The following is a 19,850-nucleotide window of genomic DNA, read 5'->3' on the forward strand; positions in this document are numbered from 1 at the left end:
CAGACCTTAACATATGCACACACACGCATTTATGCTAGTATTCTGGCTGGTGGGACAAAAATGTTTTAGGATTCTGCTTGGACTGCTCAAGGGTTGGTATTTTTCTTAACCAGCCTGAGAGTGTATTCAACACTTTTCGAGCTGGACGAGGAAAACTTCTAGAGATGAAACCCTTCAGAAATCATTTTAAAGATGACATGGAGCTGAGTGATACCTAGTAAATGCATAGAATCTGTGTTAAACACAAAGCAACAAAAAATGATAGGTAGTATTCTTCCCTTAAATTTATTAATTAACTACATTAGATGGGGAGGTGTTGTTGCGGCCCTGTGCTCCTCAAGGAGTAACAAGGAATAAACAAAAACTATCTATCTATTCCTCTTCGTGCATCAGGTTGCACATAAGGCCTCAACCAGAGTCCGCCACCGATGTCGATCGGCTGAAACCCGCTCTAGGTGACCCCATGTCCAGCCCTTTCCCTTCATCTCCCTTTCCACTGTTCTTCTCCAAGTTTCCTTTGGGCGGCCTCGTTTTCTTCGGCCGTCTGGAGTCCATCGTAGGGCGACTCTGGAAAGGTCTGCTGTCTGCTGGCGGAGCACATGTCCAATCCATCGCCAACGCCTTCGTTGAACCTGCGTGGTGATGGACTCGGTTTCAGTTCTTCGGTGGAGTTCTTCGTTGGTGATGGTGTTTGGCCAAAAGATGTTAAGTATGCGCCTGAGGCATCTGTTTTGGAAGACGTCAAGCTTGTTACTGATGGTTTTGGTCATCTTCCAAGATTCTGATCCGTAAAGGAGGGTGCTGATCACATTTGACTTGAAGATTCTCAGCTTGATCTTCTGGCTGATGTTTTTTGCCTTCCATGTGCTCCTGAGTGAGGCGAAGGCCTGGCTGGCTTTCGCCAGTCGGGCTCGAATCTCCACCTCCGCATCATCGGTGTTTGACATTTTGGACCCAAGATAGGAGAAACTGTCAACTTCCTCAATCTCATCTCCATTTAGTTTGATGCTGTCTTGGACTCTGGCGTTCACTCTCATACTTTTCGTTTTCTTTGTGCTGACCTTCAAGCCAAGGTTTCCAGCTGTTTCTGAGAAGGCCTTTGTTTTTTCCTGCATGTCTTGGTGGCGGTGTGACAGCAGGGCAATGTCATCAGCAAAGTCTAAGTCTTCCAGCGCTGTTGTTGCTCTCATAGTCATGGTCCATCTGATCCCTCTCCTCTCACTGTCGGTGGAAGTCTTCATGATCCAGTCCATGGCCAGGATGAAGAGGAACGGCGACAGAATGCAGCCCTGCTTCACCCCGGTACTGATGTTGAAGGGGGTCTGTGAGCTCCGTGTCACAGACAACCTGGGATTTGAAATCGCTGTACAGCATTGCAATGACCTGAACAAGTTTTGCAGGGACTCCATAATGCCTCAGGATCTTCCATAAGGATTCGCGGTGGATGCTGTCAAAAGCCTTCTCCAGGTCGATGAAATTGATGTACAGCGGTGTGTTCCATTCGTTGCTCTGCTCCAGAATCTGTCGTAGAATGAAGATGTGTTCAGAGCAGGATCGCCTAGGGCGAAATCCTGCTTGCTGTGGTCGGAGGTCTTTCTCAAGAGTTGCCGTCAGTCTTGACAAAACAATCTTGCTGAAGACCTTGCTGGTGAGGGAAAGAAGTGTTATGCCCCTCCAATTATTGCAGTCTCCAAGATCTCCTTTCTTGGGTAACTTGAAGATGAGCCCTGTCTTCCACGCAACAGGGACCTGCCCTGATTCCCAAATTTGCCTGAAGATTTCAGTCAGCTTGGGAGCTGTCACATTTATATCTGCTTTCAACATCTCTGCTGTTATTCCATCTGCCCCTGGTGCTTTGCCGCTCTTCATTGTCTTGACTGCTGCTGTCACTTCTTCCAGGCTTGGTGGGTCTGTGCAGATGTCAAGGTCTATAGCTGCTGGCTGGATGTCTGCAAGCTGAGGGGGATCTGGTCTGTTCAGAACCGACTCAAAATGTTCCCTCCAGCGCTGTAGTTTTTCTGCCTCTCCCTCGACGACATTACCGTTCACGTCTTTCACTGGCACATCACTGTTCTTAAACCCGTTGTTTAGCTGTTTGTTTATCTTGTACAGTGTCTTCAGGTCATTTTTACTTGCTGCATTTTCTGCTTCATCTGCTAGTTTCTCTATATGGTCTCTTTTGTCGGTTCTTGCCATCCTCTTTACCTCTTTGTTTAGTTTTGTATATCTTTGTCTGAGTTGTTCCTTCAGGCTTTCAGATCTCGTGCTGTTGATTCTTTGTTTGACTGACTTTCTCTCTTCTTTCTTCTTCCATGTCTCTTCTCTGATCCACTGTTCTTTCTTTTTCCGTTGGAAGCCCAGTATTTTCTCTCCTGATTCCTGTAAGACTCGATTGAAGTCGTCTAAGGTCATCTCTTGTTGGTCTCCTAGTGCCTGGAACCTGTTTTTTACTTCCATAGCAAAGGCCCTTTCGGTGGCTGGATTTTTTAGTTTGCCGGAGTCCACTCTCTGCTGACGTGCCTGTTTTCCTCGTGATCGACGCAGCTTCAGAGAAACTGTGGCTATCACAAGAGTGTGGTCACTGGCAATGTCTGCTCCTCTGTAGGCTCTAACATCTTGAAGTGAGCTCCTCCATTTTCGGTTGATGATGACATGGTCTATCTGGTTCTTTGTGATCCCATCTGGTGATGTCCATGTTGCCTTGTGGATGTCTTTGTGTGGGAAGAGTGTGCCTCCAATCAGTAGGTTGTTTTCTTCACAAAAGTCTGCCAGTCTCTCACCGTTGTCATTGATGGTTCCGATTCCATGTTTGCCCATGACATGCTCCCTGCAGGTGTTGTCACTTCCCACCTTGGCATTGAGATCGCCGATGATGAGCAACATGTCGTGGGCTGGAACGCTTTCTGAGGCTGCCTGGAGCTGATCGTAAAAAGCATCCTTGTCTTCTGCCTCAGAGTCATTTGTTGGTGCATAGCAAGCCAGCACTGTCAGCTTGGTGTGCTTTGAATGGAATCTTGCTCTCAAAAGCCTGGGTCCATAAGGCTTCCATTCCAGCAGTGCCTTTTCCGTTTTCTTGTTGAGGAGTAGAGCTACTCCTTCAGAGTGCTGAGCGTCTGATCTTCCTGAGAACAAGATGGTATGTCCTGACGCTAGTCTCCTCTTTCCCGTGCCGGTCCATCTGACCTCACTGACTCCCAGGATGTCCAAGTTGTAGTTGTCAAACTCCTTGACTAATTGGAGCATCCTGCCAGTCTGGTACAAGGTCTGGACGTTCCAGCACCCCACCCTCAACTTTTGCCTCGGCTTCAGTAAATCCGCTGTCGGGGCGCCAGCTCCCTTTCGGGTTTGGCTGTCGTCCGTCATTAGTCCAGTCTCCTGGTGTGCTTCATTACCTTCACCATCTGTGACGAGTTCTCTGGTTTTAGTTTCTGTAACATGATTTTTTTTACATGGTGGGGTTGTTAGCCCTACCACAACCTATTTTACCTCTAGGTGAGGTGTCCACCTTAGTCGCCTCTTACGACATGCCTGGCTGGATGGCAGGGACCCTATTCTTACAATGCTTGCTAGGCAAGCATACCCCGGGGTCCCACAGGGGATAAACAAAAACACTGAAATTAAAAAAAATAAAAAGGCTGAAACCTTAACTCAACAGACTGGTAAGTAAATCTCCAGATCAAAATTTAATGAGCAACAATCACGGACATTGAAAGGGCTGGACATGGAGTCAACTAGTGCGGGTTTCAGCCGATCGACATTGGTGGCGGACTCTGGTTGAGGCCTTATGTGCAACCTGATGCACAAAGAGGATTAGATAGAATCACGGACATCGCAGTTTACGTTGTATTATTGACTCACTGTTACTAAGTGGGCATACTCGAGATAATTTCTCCATGGGTATTATTATTAACAAAATATAAATACATTTAAAATGTGCATTTAGCTAAGATAAACAAAATTATTTAATGGTTAATTTCCAGCATTGCATTTTTATTTTATAGTAACAACTGACTGCTGATGATGACTTTTTTTTTTACCATAAGATAAAAATTTTATACATATTTATCAGTGTAAAAATTTTTTGCATCCTCATTTATCTGCATAGAATATTTACTATTTTCTTACATGTGTTCTTGTTTAAACTCCTTATACATTTGGATTTTTTAAAGCTGTTTTGAGCAATCATGTCAATCAGTGCCCTCACACTGTCAGTTGTTTTTAGCATATAAGGATACGACTGATGATGTGTTTGTGACTGTGTCACTATGTCACTTGTAGACCAGACAGTGTAGAAAGCCCTGATGTTGCATATCTGGTGCTTGACCTTTGTTTAAGCCTTTTACCAGCAGTCATAGCTGGTTTTAACAGCTTGTGCTTTTAAATAGTTTTCACTGCTGTTGGAAGATGATCTTTTCATTTTTACTGAAAGTCCCAGACTTGCTTGTACTGAATAAGTAACTGCATCACAATTGATTTTGAAATGCTTTGAGCAAGTTTTTGAGTACAATGGGGGAACAAAGTTTGCACAGCACATTTGGACAAAGTATATCTGTATATACAGATCTTTAACCAATGCTAATCCACAGGTGTTTGTAGCAAGTTTCTTTAGGAAATGACAATGAGTACAAGCTAACTTCATCTGAGTGTTTAAGAAAACATTCAGCAAAAGCACATCGTGTCCTGATCTGTTTTCTTTAACTGACGATTGCGTGTATCCTCTTCGAATTCAGCTCATACTGACAACACTATTTTTAGATATACCACTCATTTGTCACTTCCTGTTTTGCTCAACAAATACCACTGGAATATGTTTTTGTGATACTTTATGCTCTGTTTCCTACAATTTTTGCTGAGCATCTTTGAGAAAGAAGAATATGATGTACCTTCTTTTTCTTTTCTCAGGAGCAAAAATAATGGCTCGATGGAAAGATGGGTTCTTCTATCCAGCAACTTTTAATGGCTTAAACACAAGTATTGGTAACAAGTATGCATCTTTAACTTCTTTACAATCATTTATGAGACATTTCTTTATCCATTGATGATGCAAATTGCAGCAGATCAATTCTTCACACTTGAACATGTATAGGGCTCTTCACTACATAGTGTAAAACCACAAACACCTCTGAATGACAGAATGACAGAAATAACACTTAAAGCTCAGAACAGATTGTTTCTTTTAAGAAAAAGGAGGGTTTTTCTTTGCACTGTGCCAGATGACTATGTGGAGATCACCCTCTACCTACCTCACATCCAGCTGTCCAAGCCTGTTCCAGTCAAACGACCACAGAACAGTAGAACATTTATTTAGAATTTATTTTAGCCCCCCCCCTCCCTTTAGCCCACCTGTCATGCTAGTCATTTGGTAGGAACAGGTTTGGACAGCTGGATTTGTGGTAGCTAGAGGGTGATCTCCACATTTCATCTGGTAAGTACTCGAAGAAAGAAATTTTACCAATAACAATAGTATTTTATGTGATGAAGCATTGACATATGGTAACACTGCATAGAGTGTTTTTCTCAGATTCTGTTTGCTATTTTTGACCTTAGGGTTCACATTTTTAGGCTATTTACTATGATAATTTTTTTTAATTTTTAGATTCCGGGTGAAGTTTGAGGATGGGATAGAAAAGACAGTGCGAGGTGTTGACATGATTTTGGCCCAGCATCTGCCGATTGGCCAGAGTGTTCTAGTCGCTAGCGAGGACAATGCTGGTGATGCAAAAACCTATGACCCAGGAATTATAATTGAACACATCATTGAGGACAATGATGTCTTTTATACTGTGGCCATGGATGATGGCTCTAACCGAAGGTACAGTGCTGTTGAAGGTTTACCTTTTGGATCTTTGCCACTGGGGCATTTCTGTCTGTTTTCCATGTTAACATTTTTAATAATATTGTTAATATAATTAATGTTTATCCTTTCATAATGCTCAAGGGCAGTTGTTGAAGACAGTTGCAAGACATCATATTGCTAATACAATATGCTTGTCAGATCTACTGTGTGGATAGGGGTATGTATGTATATCTGTATATATATTTATTTTTGTTGTTACACTTGCTATTTGTGTTTGTTATGTGACTCAGACTTGTTTATTGTTATGTCTAAAGTAGTTAATGTGGAGTATTTTATTTTTTAGAATGTACCTATAATATGCATGGCATCATTTTAATTTTAAGATGCTTTTGCACTGTAGACCAAATAGTTTCCATATTTACTTATCAAAACAAAGCCTTTAGAATTTGAAAATAGTAATGTTTTAAAAAACCCAGACTGACATAGAAGTATGCTGTAGCTGAGTCATACAGTATTCACAGGTGTAGCCGCAGTTCCCTTTTACTGACCGAGGACCAGGCCTCATGTTTACTTAGTGATGAAGAGATGCGTGTTACTTTCGGTGAGGACATGAGGCATCTCAACACTGCTGATGTTTCACTGGGTAAGCAGATACCTGAAAGACATTTTTTTCGAATCTTAATTGTCTATTTTTAAGGGATTACTTGACTTTCAGTGGTTAATTCAAGAAATACTTTTAATGTACTTTTAATGTAGTTGAAATACTTTTTTAAAATTATTGAACTATGGAGTGATCACCAGGTGTCTGCTAAGCTTTATATGCACATCCATAGAATCATTTTCAAATATCAAAATGTTATTCCATTGAAAACAACATTTTGTTTGCAGACAATATTTTGTGTGGACGTCGTTTGCGTACAAAAGATGCTCCAGCCCTTCCTCCAGATCCTTCAAACAGACCCAGCACAAGTATTAGTCTGTCAAGAAGCAGAACAGATAAAGCTCGAAAATATATTTGTGCAACCCCAGCTCGACCAAAGCAGGAGGAGGGAGAAGGCAATGATGCTGCAGAAAAAGAGTCGTCATTGTTGACAAGCACAGAAAAAAGCTCAACCAGGAAGAGAAAAGTTGGGCCAATGGCAACAAGCACCCCAACACCAAAACACCATCGCCTGCTCAGCAAAGAGGGTTAGTCTGTTAATGTGCTTCCAATTACTTTAGTGTTAATGACTTAGCAAAGAGGGTTAGCCTGTTAACATGTTTCACATGGCCATGATTGACAGTTTGATCAGTAGTGTTTAAATATGCCTATTAACCTACAATAAAGACAACATAGGCAAAGAGTGGGTTAATGTGCTTATGATTATTTTAATGTTAATTTCTCAACAAAGAGGGTTAGTCTGTGTTTTTGATTACTTCAATGCTTATAACAGTGACTATTTTTATTGCAAAATACCAGGCTCAAAGTACTTCATGTATACAAACATAAACACTCACAACACAACATAGTGTACTTCTGGTGTAAATGTCACTCGACATTACTAATTTCGTAAAGTCAATGACCAGCATTGCAAGTGGGCAATCAGCTAACAGATGTTCTGAAGGTGTATGCACACTTTGCCGGCGGGTTAGCACACACCTGTCACAATTTTCTACATAGTTTTTAACATAGGAGTACATTCCCGGCCAGTACACTCTGGCTTTTAACAGTGAAATAGTCCGGTCATATCCTTGGTGGCCCATGCGGTCATGCACTAATGTGAGAACATTGGTTCTGAGGGTGCTGGGGAGCACAAGTTGTTTTTACCTCACCAAGTGTAGTGTCACTCACTCTTCGAAACAGCAGCTCGTCCTGACAAAACAGTCTTGATTGTTGTTTTTTCAGCACGCATGCTTCGTGTTCCTGTGAAGGCGGGGGTAACTTTGGCCAGGCATTAATGATAGCCCTGAGGATACGATCCTCAGCTTGCAGTGTCCTCAGTTTGGTGGTTGGAAGGTGGGGAAACACTGCAATAGAGGGTATAATGTCATCATTCATGGACTGGTCATACGCGTGCACATCACATGGCTGCTGTGCACACCACAGCTCACAAGCTTCAGAAATCTCTACTGGAATGGAAGTACCGTTAAAGTCAGAGAGGTACACACCGGAATGAGCACCGTCACATATTGGAAGTCTAGACAATGCATCTGCAGGATTCTTACTGGCTGGCTGATACACAACAGTCATGTTAAACTGCCAGTTGCGATGCCCATCTCTGTTCCACTGCTCCCAGCTTTGCAGTCTGGTAATGGACAAGTGCGTTGTTGTCAGTGTACATGACGAACTGTGCGCCTAGCAGGTAGTGTCTGAACTTGTCAGTCACCGCCCACTTCATCGCAAGAAATTCCAACTTCATGCTGCTATAATTGCTGTCATTTCGCTGTGTGGGGCGCATACGTTGGCTGGCATAGGAAATAACCCGCTTTCTCCCCTCCTGCACCTGCGACAGAATGGCACCGAGTCCCTCGTTGCTGGCATCAGTCTCTACAATGAAGGGCTGTGTGCAGTCAGCGTACCATAGCACTGTTGCAGCTGACAACACCGACTTAAGAGTGTCAAACGCAGCCTGATGGACTCTGCCATTTCGCTGTGATATCATTCTGTCTCTTTTTCTTTTCTTGCGTGGCCTGTGTCACCAGGTCATGTAATGCGCCAGCTATCTTGGCGAACCCCTTGATAAATCACCAGTAGTAGCTGAGATATCCCAGGAAGCTGAGTAACTCTGTGACAGTCTTTGGCACCGGCCACTTCTGAACTATTTCCACCCTGCCCGTTTCACAACTGACACCTTCAGTGGAAATGGTGTGGCCCAGGAAGGTCACCTCTCGCCGGAGGTATATTCAACACAGCCTTGACATAGAAACTAGTACTAGGAGGATGAAGAAAATGGAGTTTTCAGATATTTCGTTGCAATCTGCAATGCCAACGCATTTATTTAATATATACATAGAAATTTAAAGTATTGGAATGTCATTACCATTTGACGGAGATCCAAACTACCATATAATGTATCTTTACTCCTAACTGTGTGTATTAAATATCTGTATGAGTATGTATCCTGCCCTTGTGAGCAAAAGAAATATTTCTGTCTTGGGTCTCCTTCACAGACAATAAAGTTGGATTTGATTTGATATACTTCAGGGTTACATACAGATATACAGGTGGCATAGGGCATTGTATTTGGAACTTAAAAATACAACACATATTTCATTTTTATTGCTATCATAATGTGGGCATTTTGTGGTATTTTTCTAATGCTGCTTGCGACAATTTAAATATACCTATATCTACTTTAAATCTTAGAAGTGCCTTTCTCAAGCTAGCATTTTTCAGATCTGCAAAATATTTTCTCAACATTAAGAAAGATTTAAAAACACTTAAAAATAATGACATGCAGCTGCTTGAATTTTATTTAGAATCAGATATTTTTAAATTTTAATTTAGAGCACATTTACCCTGATGACCAAAATACATCTTCTGCTTCATACTGGGTAACGGACTTTTCATGGGCACCCTTCTCACGCCTTCCCCTTCCTGCATTTATTTTCAGTTGTTGAAGTTTGCAACTTTTTATTTTGATGCATATATTTATGGCAGGGCATGGATGACATTTCTGTGTGAGAATCAGCAGGCAAATTTAGCAAGATGATGATTTTATTTTCAGCTATAACTGGCAAATGAAGCACCCTCACTGTAATGATGATTTTATTTTCAGAAGCAGGAAAATCAAGCACACTTAGTGTAAGTCCTGTAGGAGGAGCAGTTGTCTCTCCACAGACACTGCCCAGCAGTGAGAGTTGTGCTGGTAAGTTGGCTGGGAGAGAGTAGATGCATTGTAAGGTGGTTGGTGCAAACATTTACTAGTACTCTCACTGCATTCTCATTCATAATAGAACTAGTTTTTATTTTGTGTTTCTTTAGTTAACAAGAAGGCTATGCTGTATGACCTAATCTCCTGTACTTGCATTTGTGCAGGTCTGTTTGAAAAAAACCAGGGACCTTTGCCGACTAAAAACATATTTTTAGGAATGATGTTCCTGTTAACACACACGGACAAATACCCAGAAACAGTGGCCCAGGAAATGAGTTGGCTGAAACAAGACTTGTCTGCAGATACTTCAGCATGTGATAGCAACGAGGACAGTAAGCATTGGATATTGCATGAGGATTTGTAAAACAGCATGTAAAATACAAATTAAAATATGGAAGATGTATTTTTTGTTTAGTTTTTAGATTTAATTGCGCTACTTTCTTTGGTGAGACTTAGCATATGTTTTTTTATATGGCTTGCAGCTGCAGAAGGATGTACATTTCCATTTGACAAACATCACTTACAGAGACAGATAGAGGCAGGGAGTGGTGTTGTGCTTGACCGGTTAAATCCCTCGCAGGTAGGTCCTCAGAGATACCTATGTAAGCACATCAATGGCCATTTTATCCCCAGATTTTTTATTGAATTTTTTTTTTACTTCATTGTCATTATTTTAAGTCAGCATATTTTGAAGATGATAAATGATGATGATGATGATGTCGATTTGTAATGCGCAGGTATCCATTCCGAAGAATGCTCATTGCGCAGAAAAAAGAACAAATGAAGAACAAAAAAGTGAACAAATATATAAAACACCAGGAAAAGTAAAAAATGGACAGAAGTGTTTCTTGGTAGTTTAAGACTGGCTTGAAAGAATATGATGATAAATATGATGGTTCTTTTAGAGAAGATTTAATGAGATTGTCTGGTTCTGTGAGTAGGTTGGATTTGGTGGGCTTATAGAAAGAATCTAAAGGTGTAATAGTAATTTTCATGAAATGCTCATGTTGCCACTGTTAGTAAGCAATTCTTTTTCAGGTCTCTTCAGGCAAGAAAAAACTGTTTCTCATCTCAGATACATACCAGCGTACAGTCAAGTACCTTCAGTGTCTTGCAGCTGGTGTGCCCATTGTGTCTCATCAATGGGTAATTGACAGCTGTAAACAGGTATAAGCCATCAGCTGATAGTTGACAGCAGTAAAAAATGAAAAATATCGGACAATTAACAGTTGTAAACAGCTGTAATAAAGCTTTACATTTTTAGAGCTGTATTTACTCTAAATGTGATAATGAACAAGATTTTTTTTTTTCTGTGAGGCATAGTGCGAGTGCCAACTTGCTTACCCTGTTAATTTAATGTGAAATTTGTGATTTCAGGATAAGCTGTTAGACTACAAAGCTTATCTACTCCCTGCAGGCATCAGCTTTGAAAAACGCAAGATCGTTGAAAGGTCTGTAGCACTTCACTAGAGTGTATTTGGTAATTTCTAAGTTGCAGACCACATGCTTCCAAGAAAAAAAAGCACACACATATACACAAAATAAAATAAAAAACAGCAACTGATCCCCAGGATTTAAAAATGTTATTTTTCTAATTCTGTCTTTTGTTATTTAGTCTTCATAGATGCTAAATTGTATTCTGTGCTTGTTGACAATTTTTGAAAAATTGGTATGACTGCTTACCCAAGTTAACAAGCATTTTAATAAAAGAAATAAAGTTTATAAATTTTACTTTGGAGGAACAAGATTGAGTGGATCTTTTGCTTTAGGAGGGGTATTGATTCAATTTGTGGATTTTTACAGAAAAAAGTAATTGGTGAACTAATACGCCTTACAGGACTGTTTTATACACAGTTGGTGAACATGGCAGCATCATCGGATATGACATTATTTGTAAACATGGCAGAGGAAGCTCATGATTCAAAACCATCGTTGCCAATTTCATTAACAACATTGCATTCGTTAAGAGAATATTTGGTTAATATGTAGCATCTTATTTTCATGTTGAAAGGAACAGCAGTGCGAACTGTTTGATTAGTCATCGCATTCTGCTTACATCATCAAAACCTGATTTCCTGGAGGTCTGGAACTCTGTCCTGGAGCTATCACGATGCAAGATTTTGTCCAATTTCCCACCAACAGCTAGCAAATGTAAGGGGTGTTTTGATAATCAGGTTTATATTGATTTCTCTGAAAGCACTTAACAAAAAAAGAACTAAAAAATTTCACTTGTGGTCATTTTTATATCTCCTTTACCCAAAAGTGTAGCACAGCATATGCTGATAGAAGTACGATAAATACTATAAGTTTAAAAAAAAAAAAAAGTATTTGGGTGGTGTGTGATGGATAAGGTAAAGAGTTTCATGAGAAAGGGCGAGAACACAAGGCTTGTCACATTGTATTCGGAGGAGTTGATGCTTTCCTTTGGGACCTTTTTTATAGGCAACCTGTTGTCAAAGTGATCACAACACAGAAAGTTGACATTGACATTGACCTTCACTTGAGACTGCTATGATGTGTGCAGATCGGCCATGTGTGGATGTGGTGGTGACAGACGAGACTTGCATTCCCAGCATCCTGAAGAAGGCAAAACAGTTTGGAGTGCCAGTGGTGGGCTCTGAATGGGTTATCCAGTGTCTCATCAACAACCAAGTCATGAACCACATTGCCCATGAGCGATATGCGCATGATTTATACAAGAATGAAAAACGAACATGAAGAGTGATGAAAGCTATTGAAATTGAAAGCTTCATATTCACTGCCTTTAGGAGCTTACAAGTTTGGGTCACGCAGGTTTCTTTGTGAAAATGGACTTTGAAGATAAGACATGTTGAAAGCATCTAAACATACACTGTGTGTTTTTTCCGCATAGAGACAGAAAAACGAGCAGTTTTTAGTTTAAGTCTTTTAGTCTGTGCTTTTCACGAATCTTAGTGGCACCCTGAAACAAATGCCTATTTTGCTCACTACTCTTAAGATTTTAAGATATAAAGTATTGAACACTTTGTTTTGTGAAAACATGTTTTATGTATTTTGAGAAGGAAGTTCTTTATGTTTTGTCAATAAATGTTTGAAATATGATGGAGGGAAGAGAGTGCAACAGTGAAAGTTGTGAAATTTTGGGTTATGAGCAAGAGTTCAGCACTAAAGAGATGTTAATGAGGTAAGTAACTTCAAATAACATATATGTCAAACCTTGTATTTTTATGTGTTGTTAGTACGTTTTTAATGGTTTTTGAGAAATCCAGCTAAGACAGAAATGAGCAAGCATTTTCCTGAGCAGGCCATAAATTTTGTGATCTTTCATGTATTTTTATAGTTGTATTGGCTGATGTACATTAAATGCATGTAGACAGGGCATGTGAAAGGGTGGGGAGATGCCGTCCTGACATCACATCCAGCTCCAGAGTTCCCAGAGAAAGGAAATTTTCAGGACTGCTTTTTTGAAGTAGATGTAGTGCTTAATACTGCCTTTATCCAGCCTATATCACTGCTTATTTGTTGAGCTGTATGGTTTTTTTTTTAAACCCAACTATTTCATCCAGAATGCGAAAATTCCTGGTGTGTGCTGGGAGTCAGAGCCGTTTGAGCTACTATGCTTCCGTTACTACCTAATAGTCCCCCTGCTTATTCTGGGGACATGCTTCAACCTGGGGACTGCGGATACACGGAAGGATAATAAAGTGGGGTTCAAAGTCGAGTACCCAAAGAGCCCCGACCCTTAATCAGCGACCATCCTCTCTGTGTGTGTGTGTCCCGAGATGAGATTTGAACCGATGATCTAATCGTAACCGTAGGGGTTGCTATGTTTGCTGCTTTACCACTTCGCCACAAACAGCTCCGTCGATCCTTGCCTAGAAGGACCATTTTGACAAGTATCGAGATGAAGATGGTGCACAAAGTCGATTTCTATCTAATCGTAAATTCAGTCAAGCACATGCTTTCTTAAGATTTTTTTTATTGATACTTTTCTCTGTGAGAGGACAAAGACAATCACGGTTTATCGCATAACTAATCGCCGTGGAATATCTCGCAGAACCAATTACCACCCCACCCAGCACTGTGCATTTGCCAATAATCCAAAGGTCGAGACGAGCAGTTGTGTTTTGTCTAATATTATTTTCTTACTCGTGTTTTTTTCTTTTTCTTCCTTTCTGCCGCGGGCATTTTAGGACGAGTTTCCATTCCGAAAATTGAATTTATTCCGTGCACGAGATGACAGCTTGAGACGGTGTGTTTATTAGTCGGCTGATGTAAGCTGCAAGGATCAAGCTGAAGTCGAACGGACTTTACGGGCAGGGAGGAAGAAAGCGATATATATATATGTCATATAAAAGAGTATATAAATAATCATCATGAATAACTACTTATCGTTGTTGGGATCAACATGTGTAACAGTTGCTGAGAAGACTTGGCAATTTTTTTAATGGGCCAGGAAAACAATTTGTGTTTGTCCGGGGTTTTGCTGTTTCAAGAAACCTAACGCCAAGTCCTTCATTCAACCGACGTTTTCTTGTCCGAAATCTTTGAAATCAGTTGCATGTCGATGAGCACTACTCTGCCTCTTCGTTGTTATACGTCCAAGCCTCTTTAAGGAGTGGTGCACTGGGAGGAATCGAACTCTTGCCTTAGTCTTCAACAGTTTTAGCAGCTTTAATGAAAACGTGTAAATACAAGTCGATTTTCTCGATCAACCTTTTCCTCGCGTTTTCTGGTGGAATCAGTCCTCTTGTGTAAGCTAGCTTTGCGTACGTCTGATAAAAATGTACACTACCACAAAGTAACAAGTGTCCTGGCTTTACTAAATATTTTATTGCTGTGGATTTCAACTTGCTACTGATAGGTTGCTTCTGTTATTTTTCTGAATCCATGCACATTATGAACTCCCCACAACTCATTCATTGCCAGCGAACACTGCATTCTCAGATCTCATATTTTTGTGTTTTTCATACATATATATCTATATATTTTCCAAGTAGAAATCTGCCTTCATCCTCTTTGTCCCCAATATCCATGGCCGAAAAATGTTCTATGGCAAGTAAAATTGATTTCCATTTGAGCCAAATTACTAACCATGCGCAGAGACCCTAGTTAAAGAATAATCTAGAAACGTAAGTAAGGAGTTTGACACAAGAGACTAAGATGAGATCTAGGCTGATTAATTTTTCCGGCAGTCCTTGTTTTCTTCTTGGCCCTCAAGAATTTCTTCTGAACGATGCCTTAGAATTTACTGTTGTGTGTCATGGCCAAATTATTTACTTGACCAACCACATCATGAAGACACCACAGTGAAAGATCAGAAAGAGAAGAAAAAACAACAACAGGTTACACAATCCAAGACGAGCACAACATGATGCTAAGCCCCAACTCTGATCCAAAAACAAGCCTGCACCTTCGAAATCGTGAACTAGGCGAACACACGACACACTGTAGGACAGCATGGACGTGTATAGGTGAACTGCTGTCTGTCTGCCAAGACCAACACTTAGCCTCTTGCGAAGTGGTCCGCTGCTTGTCTCGGCGAGCCTAAACAAAGAATGTGAATAAACCGGAAGCTTTTGTCGTCTAATGCCTCGTTTTAGATAAGAAAAGGATCAGCTAGAGTCTGTCAACTGCGCACCAAAAAAAGGATAACGAGGTTTCTTTTTTGACGAATTGATTATTTGAAGTCCGTGTAAAGGGAATAATTAAAAAAGTAGCGATTTACAGTCAGAGTTACGATCAGTGTTCAGGGTCGCCGAGAATTACTACGTGCTCACCCTTGCTAACCTTCTTGGCATTCATTAATCTTCTGAGTGTTTTCGCGAGGGGTGAAAAAAACTCATAACGTAAGCCCCTAGTGTATTCTTACTGTCTCTGGAGTCGATTTTTTTCTGTAGTCTTCTGAAGGATCTTTTTTTTTCTTTACTCGGAGATTGCTCGCGAGAGAAATACGCAATGCATAAAAAGCGATGATTATCTTTTTATGTCAGTAAGACGTGACACAAATTTCTTCTGCTGATCCAGAATCTCTAACAAGATGTAGGTGTTTTTCCATTAGATGGCGGCCGTATCGCCGCTAGAAAACTGTCTCGACTGTGACGTCAGCAGTGGTAATATCACGTGGTATTGCCTCAGGGCAGAGCTGGGGCAGTGATCGTTCTGACTGTCAATAAGCAGAGGAGTTACCGAGGTTTTGCAAAACGTTTTTTTGACGTGCATTTTATCAGAGATGTGCCCGCGACTGGAAGTAAAAGCTGCTTGCTCAGCTTGGCCATGCTTGCGACTACATGAGGACGAAGTCGTTTTAAGAACCTCGGTCACTGCACGTGAACTCAATAGTGGTCAGTTGGGATTACGCAGTAAATCTTGTGTCCAGTAAGTTAATCTAATATACCATATTGTACGATGTTCCCTTACTCCGGTGTTTGTGCATCCGCGCTTACATTCTTGCATGCTTCAATTTGAGACATTTCCGAACAACCCACCTCTTAGAAAGATATTCAGAACCGATTGTAGAAACAAACCCCCCCCCCCCCCCCCCCGAAAGTTCAGCTTAAAGGGTTAGGTGGCGTGTTGGCATTTATGCTGTCACAAACCAAGCCGTAGTAATGGACAATTGAAACAGGTGAGTGGAGCTCATCTTGTCACATAGCGCAAAAATCCCACTCGGATAAGTCGTAAGCTATTAACTGCGATACGGCTTAAAGAAAAAAAAAAACAAACCAAAAACTTAATATATTTGGTATCTCTTTAAGGATTTGATAACGGAGACTCCAAATAAGAAGATAATATATATATATTCGGGTATGTGATTTTGTTGCTGCGGTAAGCCCTTACAGCTGCTTGTCACTGCAGTATCATCTTCCACACTTCAGCCGACATATTTTGCGTGTCTTTTGTCAGCAGCAGGCAGTTTGGGGGAGGGGGTGTTAGCGTTGAAACGGATGCTTCATTAAGTGAGAATCAATTGGATATACAGCTCTTAACGGTCTCTTCCTGGCAGATGGTGCGAGAGGATAAAAAAAAAAAGAGGCTTGAAAGGGTGGGCGGGAAATGGTGAAGATCGATATGCACCCCGCGGAATGCGTGAAATGGGCCTGAAGGCTCAAAGGTCAGCAGCCGTGACTTTCCAATCGTCGCAGACTTCTTTGTGACGCAAGCAGCTCATAATGTTGTTGGTGTGTCGGTATTCTCCCCTCCCTTTCCCCCCAACACCCTATCCAGTGAAACTAAGCTCACTGTTGCACGGAACTCCTTCCAATGATGTATCGTTAAAAAAGTGTATCAATTAGTTGCTGGTAAATCACCCGGTGTATCAACTTGGTTGACGTGGATGGAAGGAAAGCATGGCCTTTCATTTACAAAGAAATCTATATTTGATTAAACTGCGTAAAACGAAGCAACCATCATAACTTGGCAATGCAACCATGTTATGACAAGAGAGATAACGTGGGCACATATTTCTCTAGAAGTGTTATTCAATTTCTCCGAAATGAGAAAGCCCCGAATTCCCTTACTAAACACGGAAAAATATCTGACCTATGGCGGATGTCAGAGGCTTAGATTGCAGATCATTGACTTGCGGTCGAGGGACATGGTCGTAGTAAACTCCACACGACATTTTTCACGGCCGACAGTCGTTGTCAAAGATGGGGCAAGTGGCGGTGCTGATGGGTTTCTGTCCCCTTATTGAACAAAAGTTACTGAGCTTAACCTGCGGCTACAGGCATTAGTGTCAGCATGTCTAACACCCTCCTTCTCTACAGGCCAGGGGCAAATAACAGTCAGTCCCGATGAGTTCCCGAACAGTTGTGAACATTCTTGGCGTATTATCGACGGAAGACAAGAAAACTAGATTGCGATAGAGAACTAGAATGTGACTTGGAAGCGAGTACACAACCTCAAAACAAGAATGCGAAAGTGAACATAATATGCGACATCAAAACAAAAATGTGACATTGATAGACATCTAGAACTTAGGAAAGGTAGAAACAGAGAGAGAAAGGAGGGTAATTCTGAGTTTATTAATAGAAACAAAACCTGCATCATTTGCTGTCACAATTATAGCATTTTTAATCAGATACCACGGTGATATTTAACCTATTCAAAATCGAAACCATTGAGCGCTTTAACATTGATGACAGAATAATGTTACTATGTTTGATCATAGGCAGCCCCACACGCAAGTATTGTGTCGTTCTGTATGTACATTAATTATAATCAAAGAAGAAATGTCCAGAGCATCAGTCCATTCAGCGCTCTTTCCCAAACAATAACAAAGTTGTGCTCTGTTTTATAATCGTCCAAGTTTTAAAATAATAAGTTCTCGTTGCTAACATCATTTAGAACTTAGAAGGAAAATCTGGTGGCTTTAGTGTGGTATATATGAAAAACCTAAACTGGAAGTTCTTCCAGTAAACAAATATTGGCTTTGATGGCATTATCGGATTTTGAGTGTTAGGCTATTACATCTGTTTTTCATTCGGTTGTAGATTTCTTTCAAAAACAAACTCCCTAATAATAGCAATAATAAAACAGAGTTGGGGGAAACAGGAAATCGATATTAGAGTGTAGTCCCTTGCCTTTCCTTTCATAATATTGCACTCTGGGAAGGGCGGCCAGAACTTTATAACAGCAATTATGATACTTGTGACAAATATAACATAGCATTTCCTAATACACTTTCCATTTGGGAAAGGCATGATAAACACTAACAGTGTGACATATTTATGGCCACCATTCCTGGGAGAAGCATCAACTACTAGAGGGCAGCACGCGCAAATCACGTGGGGGCATTTCTGTCAGAAATTAAAACTTCTGCGAAAAACGGGCTAAAAAAAAAAAAAAAAAAGAGAATAAGGAAAAATTGTGAAGAAGAAGCGTGTTTCTCACATTAGATCACACACAGCACTGAATGAGTAATGAATATTTATGGCGTAGTAGCAGGCAGGCTGCATAACGTTTGACTGGCGTTCATTTGGTGGTCGGTCGTTGAGCTCATTTAGCCTCTCGGGCAGAATTTTCTGCACGGGTTATCGTTTTGATTTCGTTACCTCTTTTATTTTCTTCTTTTCTTCTTTCTCTCCAGATCTTAAAAAAGGGAATTGATTGCCTCGTCGTTTCAAGAACTAAATAAAGGCTTTCCTGGCTTCGTTGAATTAGCCTGGGCACTGCGGGCTGTAGGCGAATACAGGCTTGTGAACAGCCGGACTTTGTATGAGCTAACATGTCCCCCGGACATGTTGTGAATAATTTCTGTGGACGAGATGTCGACAGTTGAACAGATCCTACTCAGCACCTTGCGTTGTCATGGCGAGAATCTCGCTGTTAGCGGGGCTATACAGTGACACAAGTCTACTTGCTGACACATTTGTTCAACAGCGAATGCTGTTTTTATTCTTATGCGTCTTGGACGGGAATGTTAAAGCATATTCCTCATGTAACCCCCAGTACAGTTGAGGATGAGGAGTAAAAGGTGGAGGAAGAGTAGGAGAAGGAGGAAGGCAATGATAATGAAGATGACCAGAAAGAAAAGAGAAAGAAGATGATGGAAATAATGAGGATGAACTAATGATGGTGGTGGTGTTGATGGTCTGATGATGTCGTTTGATAATGATTATGATATGGATAATAAATAAGATCCAGGCTGGACAAGTTGCAAATAAATCTGGTGGTATTATCAGGGAAGTCCAGATCTCGCGTTTCATTCATCCATGAGAATGGTTTTTTTTTTAGACATTTCCCGCCGTCATTTCACCCTGTCGTCATCCCTCTGTATTTTTTTTTTTTTTGTCTGCTTTATCTGTGTCTCGCTTTTTTCTGTCGTTTTCCCAGAAATCTTACAGTAATTTTCTGCGTATTTTACATTTATATTTAAAGTCTTGTCTGTCTGTATCTAATTCTGCATGCCTGTTTGTCTGTTTACATGTTTGTCTTGTTGGCCTTGTCTATATGTCTGTCTGCTCGTCTGTTTCTTCCTTTGTACGTTGTATTGCGTTTACACCACAAGGCTTATATATATATACAATCATTTCTTTCGTGATCCCCCGAAGTTTTGTCTCGGTACTCCTATCCGTCTCTAACCGATAGTGCACAATCACCTTCAGATTCATGCACTTTCTGACCAAATAAACCAACTAAGCGACTTGTGTTCCGAATCCGTGACGCTTTATGTGTGGTAGGAATGTAGGAACCTATAGCTCAACACGAGCGCCCAG

The 19,850-nt window shown here is 40.9% G+C and overlaps 1 protein-coding gene across 1 annotated transcript in view; it reads left to right on the forward strand.

Annotated features, from left to right (window-relative positions):
- The window catches only part of LOC112554693 (TP53-binding protein 1-like), a 17,636-nt gene extending 4,904 nt beyond the window's left edge, over window positions 1-12,732 (forward strand). Inside the window, exons 9-19 of the mRNA XM_025222646.1 lie at window positions 4,903-4,984; window positions 5,597-5,812; window positions 6,319-6,440; window positions 6,686-6,985; window positions 9,556-9,645; window positions 9,816-9,983; window positions 10,134-10,231; window positions 10,690-10,818; window positions 11,029-11,102; window positions 11,663-11,802; window positions 12,176-12,732. Of these exons, the coding sequence (XP_025078431.1) occupies window positions 4,903-4,984; window positions 5,597-5,812; window positions 6,319-6,440; window positions 6,686-6,985; window positions 9,556-9,645; window positions 9,816-9,983; window positions 10,134-10,231; window positions 10,690-10,818; window positions 11,029-11,102; window positions 11,663-11,802; window positions 12,176-12,369 (1,613 nt within the window). The 3' untranslated portion in view covers window positions 12,370-12,732. The remainder of the gene's footprint in view (window positions 1-4,902; window positions 4,985-5,596; window positions 5,813-6,318; window positions 6,441-6,685; window positions 6,986-9,555; window positions 9,646-9,815; window positions 9,984-10,133; window positions 10,232-10,689; window positions 10,819-11,028; window positions 11,103-11,662; window positions 11,803-12,175) is intronic.
- Window positions 12,733-19,850: the final 7,118 nt, after the last annotated feature.

The sequence above is a fragment of the Pomacea canaliculata genome, linkage group LG13, assembly GCF_003073045.1.
Source record: "Pomacea canaliculata isolate SZHN2017 linkage group LG13, ASM307304v1, whole genome shotgun sequence".
Taxonomy (NCBI): Eukaryota; Metazoa; Mollusca; class Gastropoda; order Architaenioglossa; family Ampullariidae; genus Pomacea; species Pomacea canaliculata.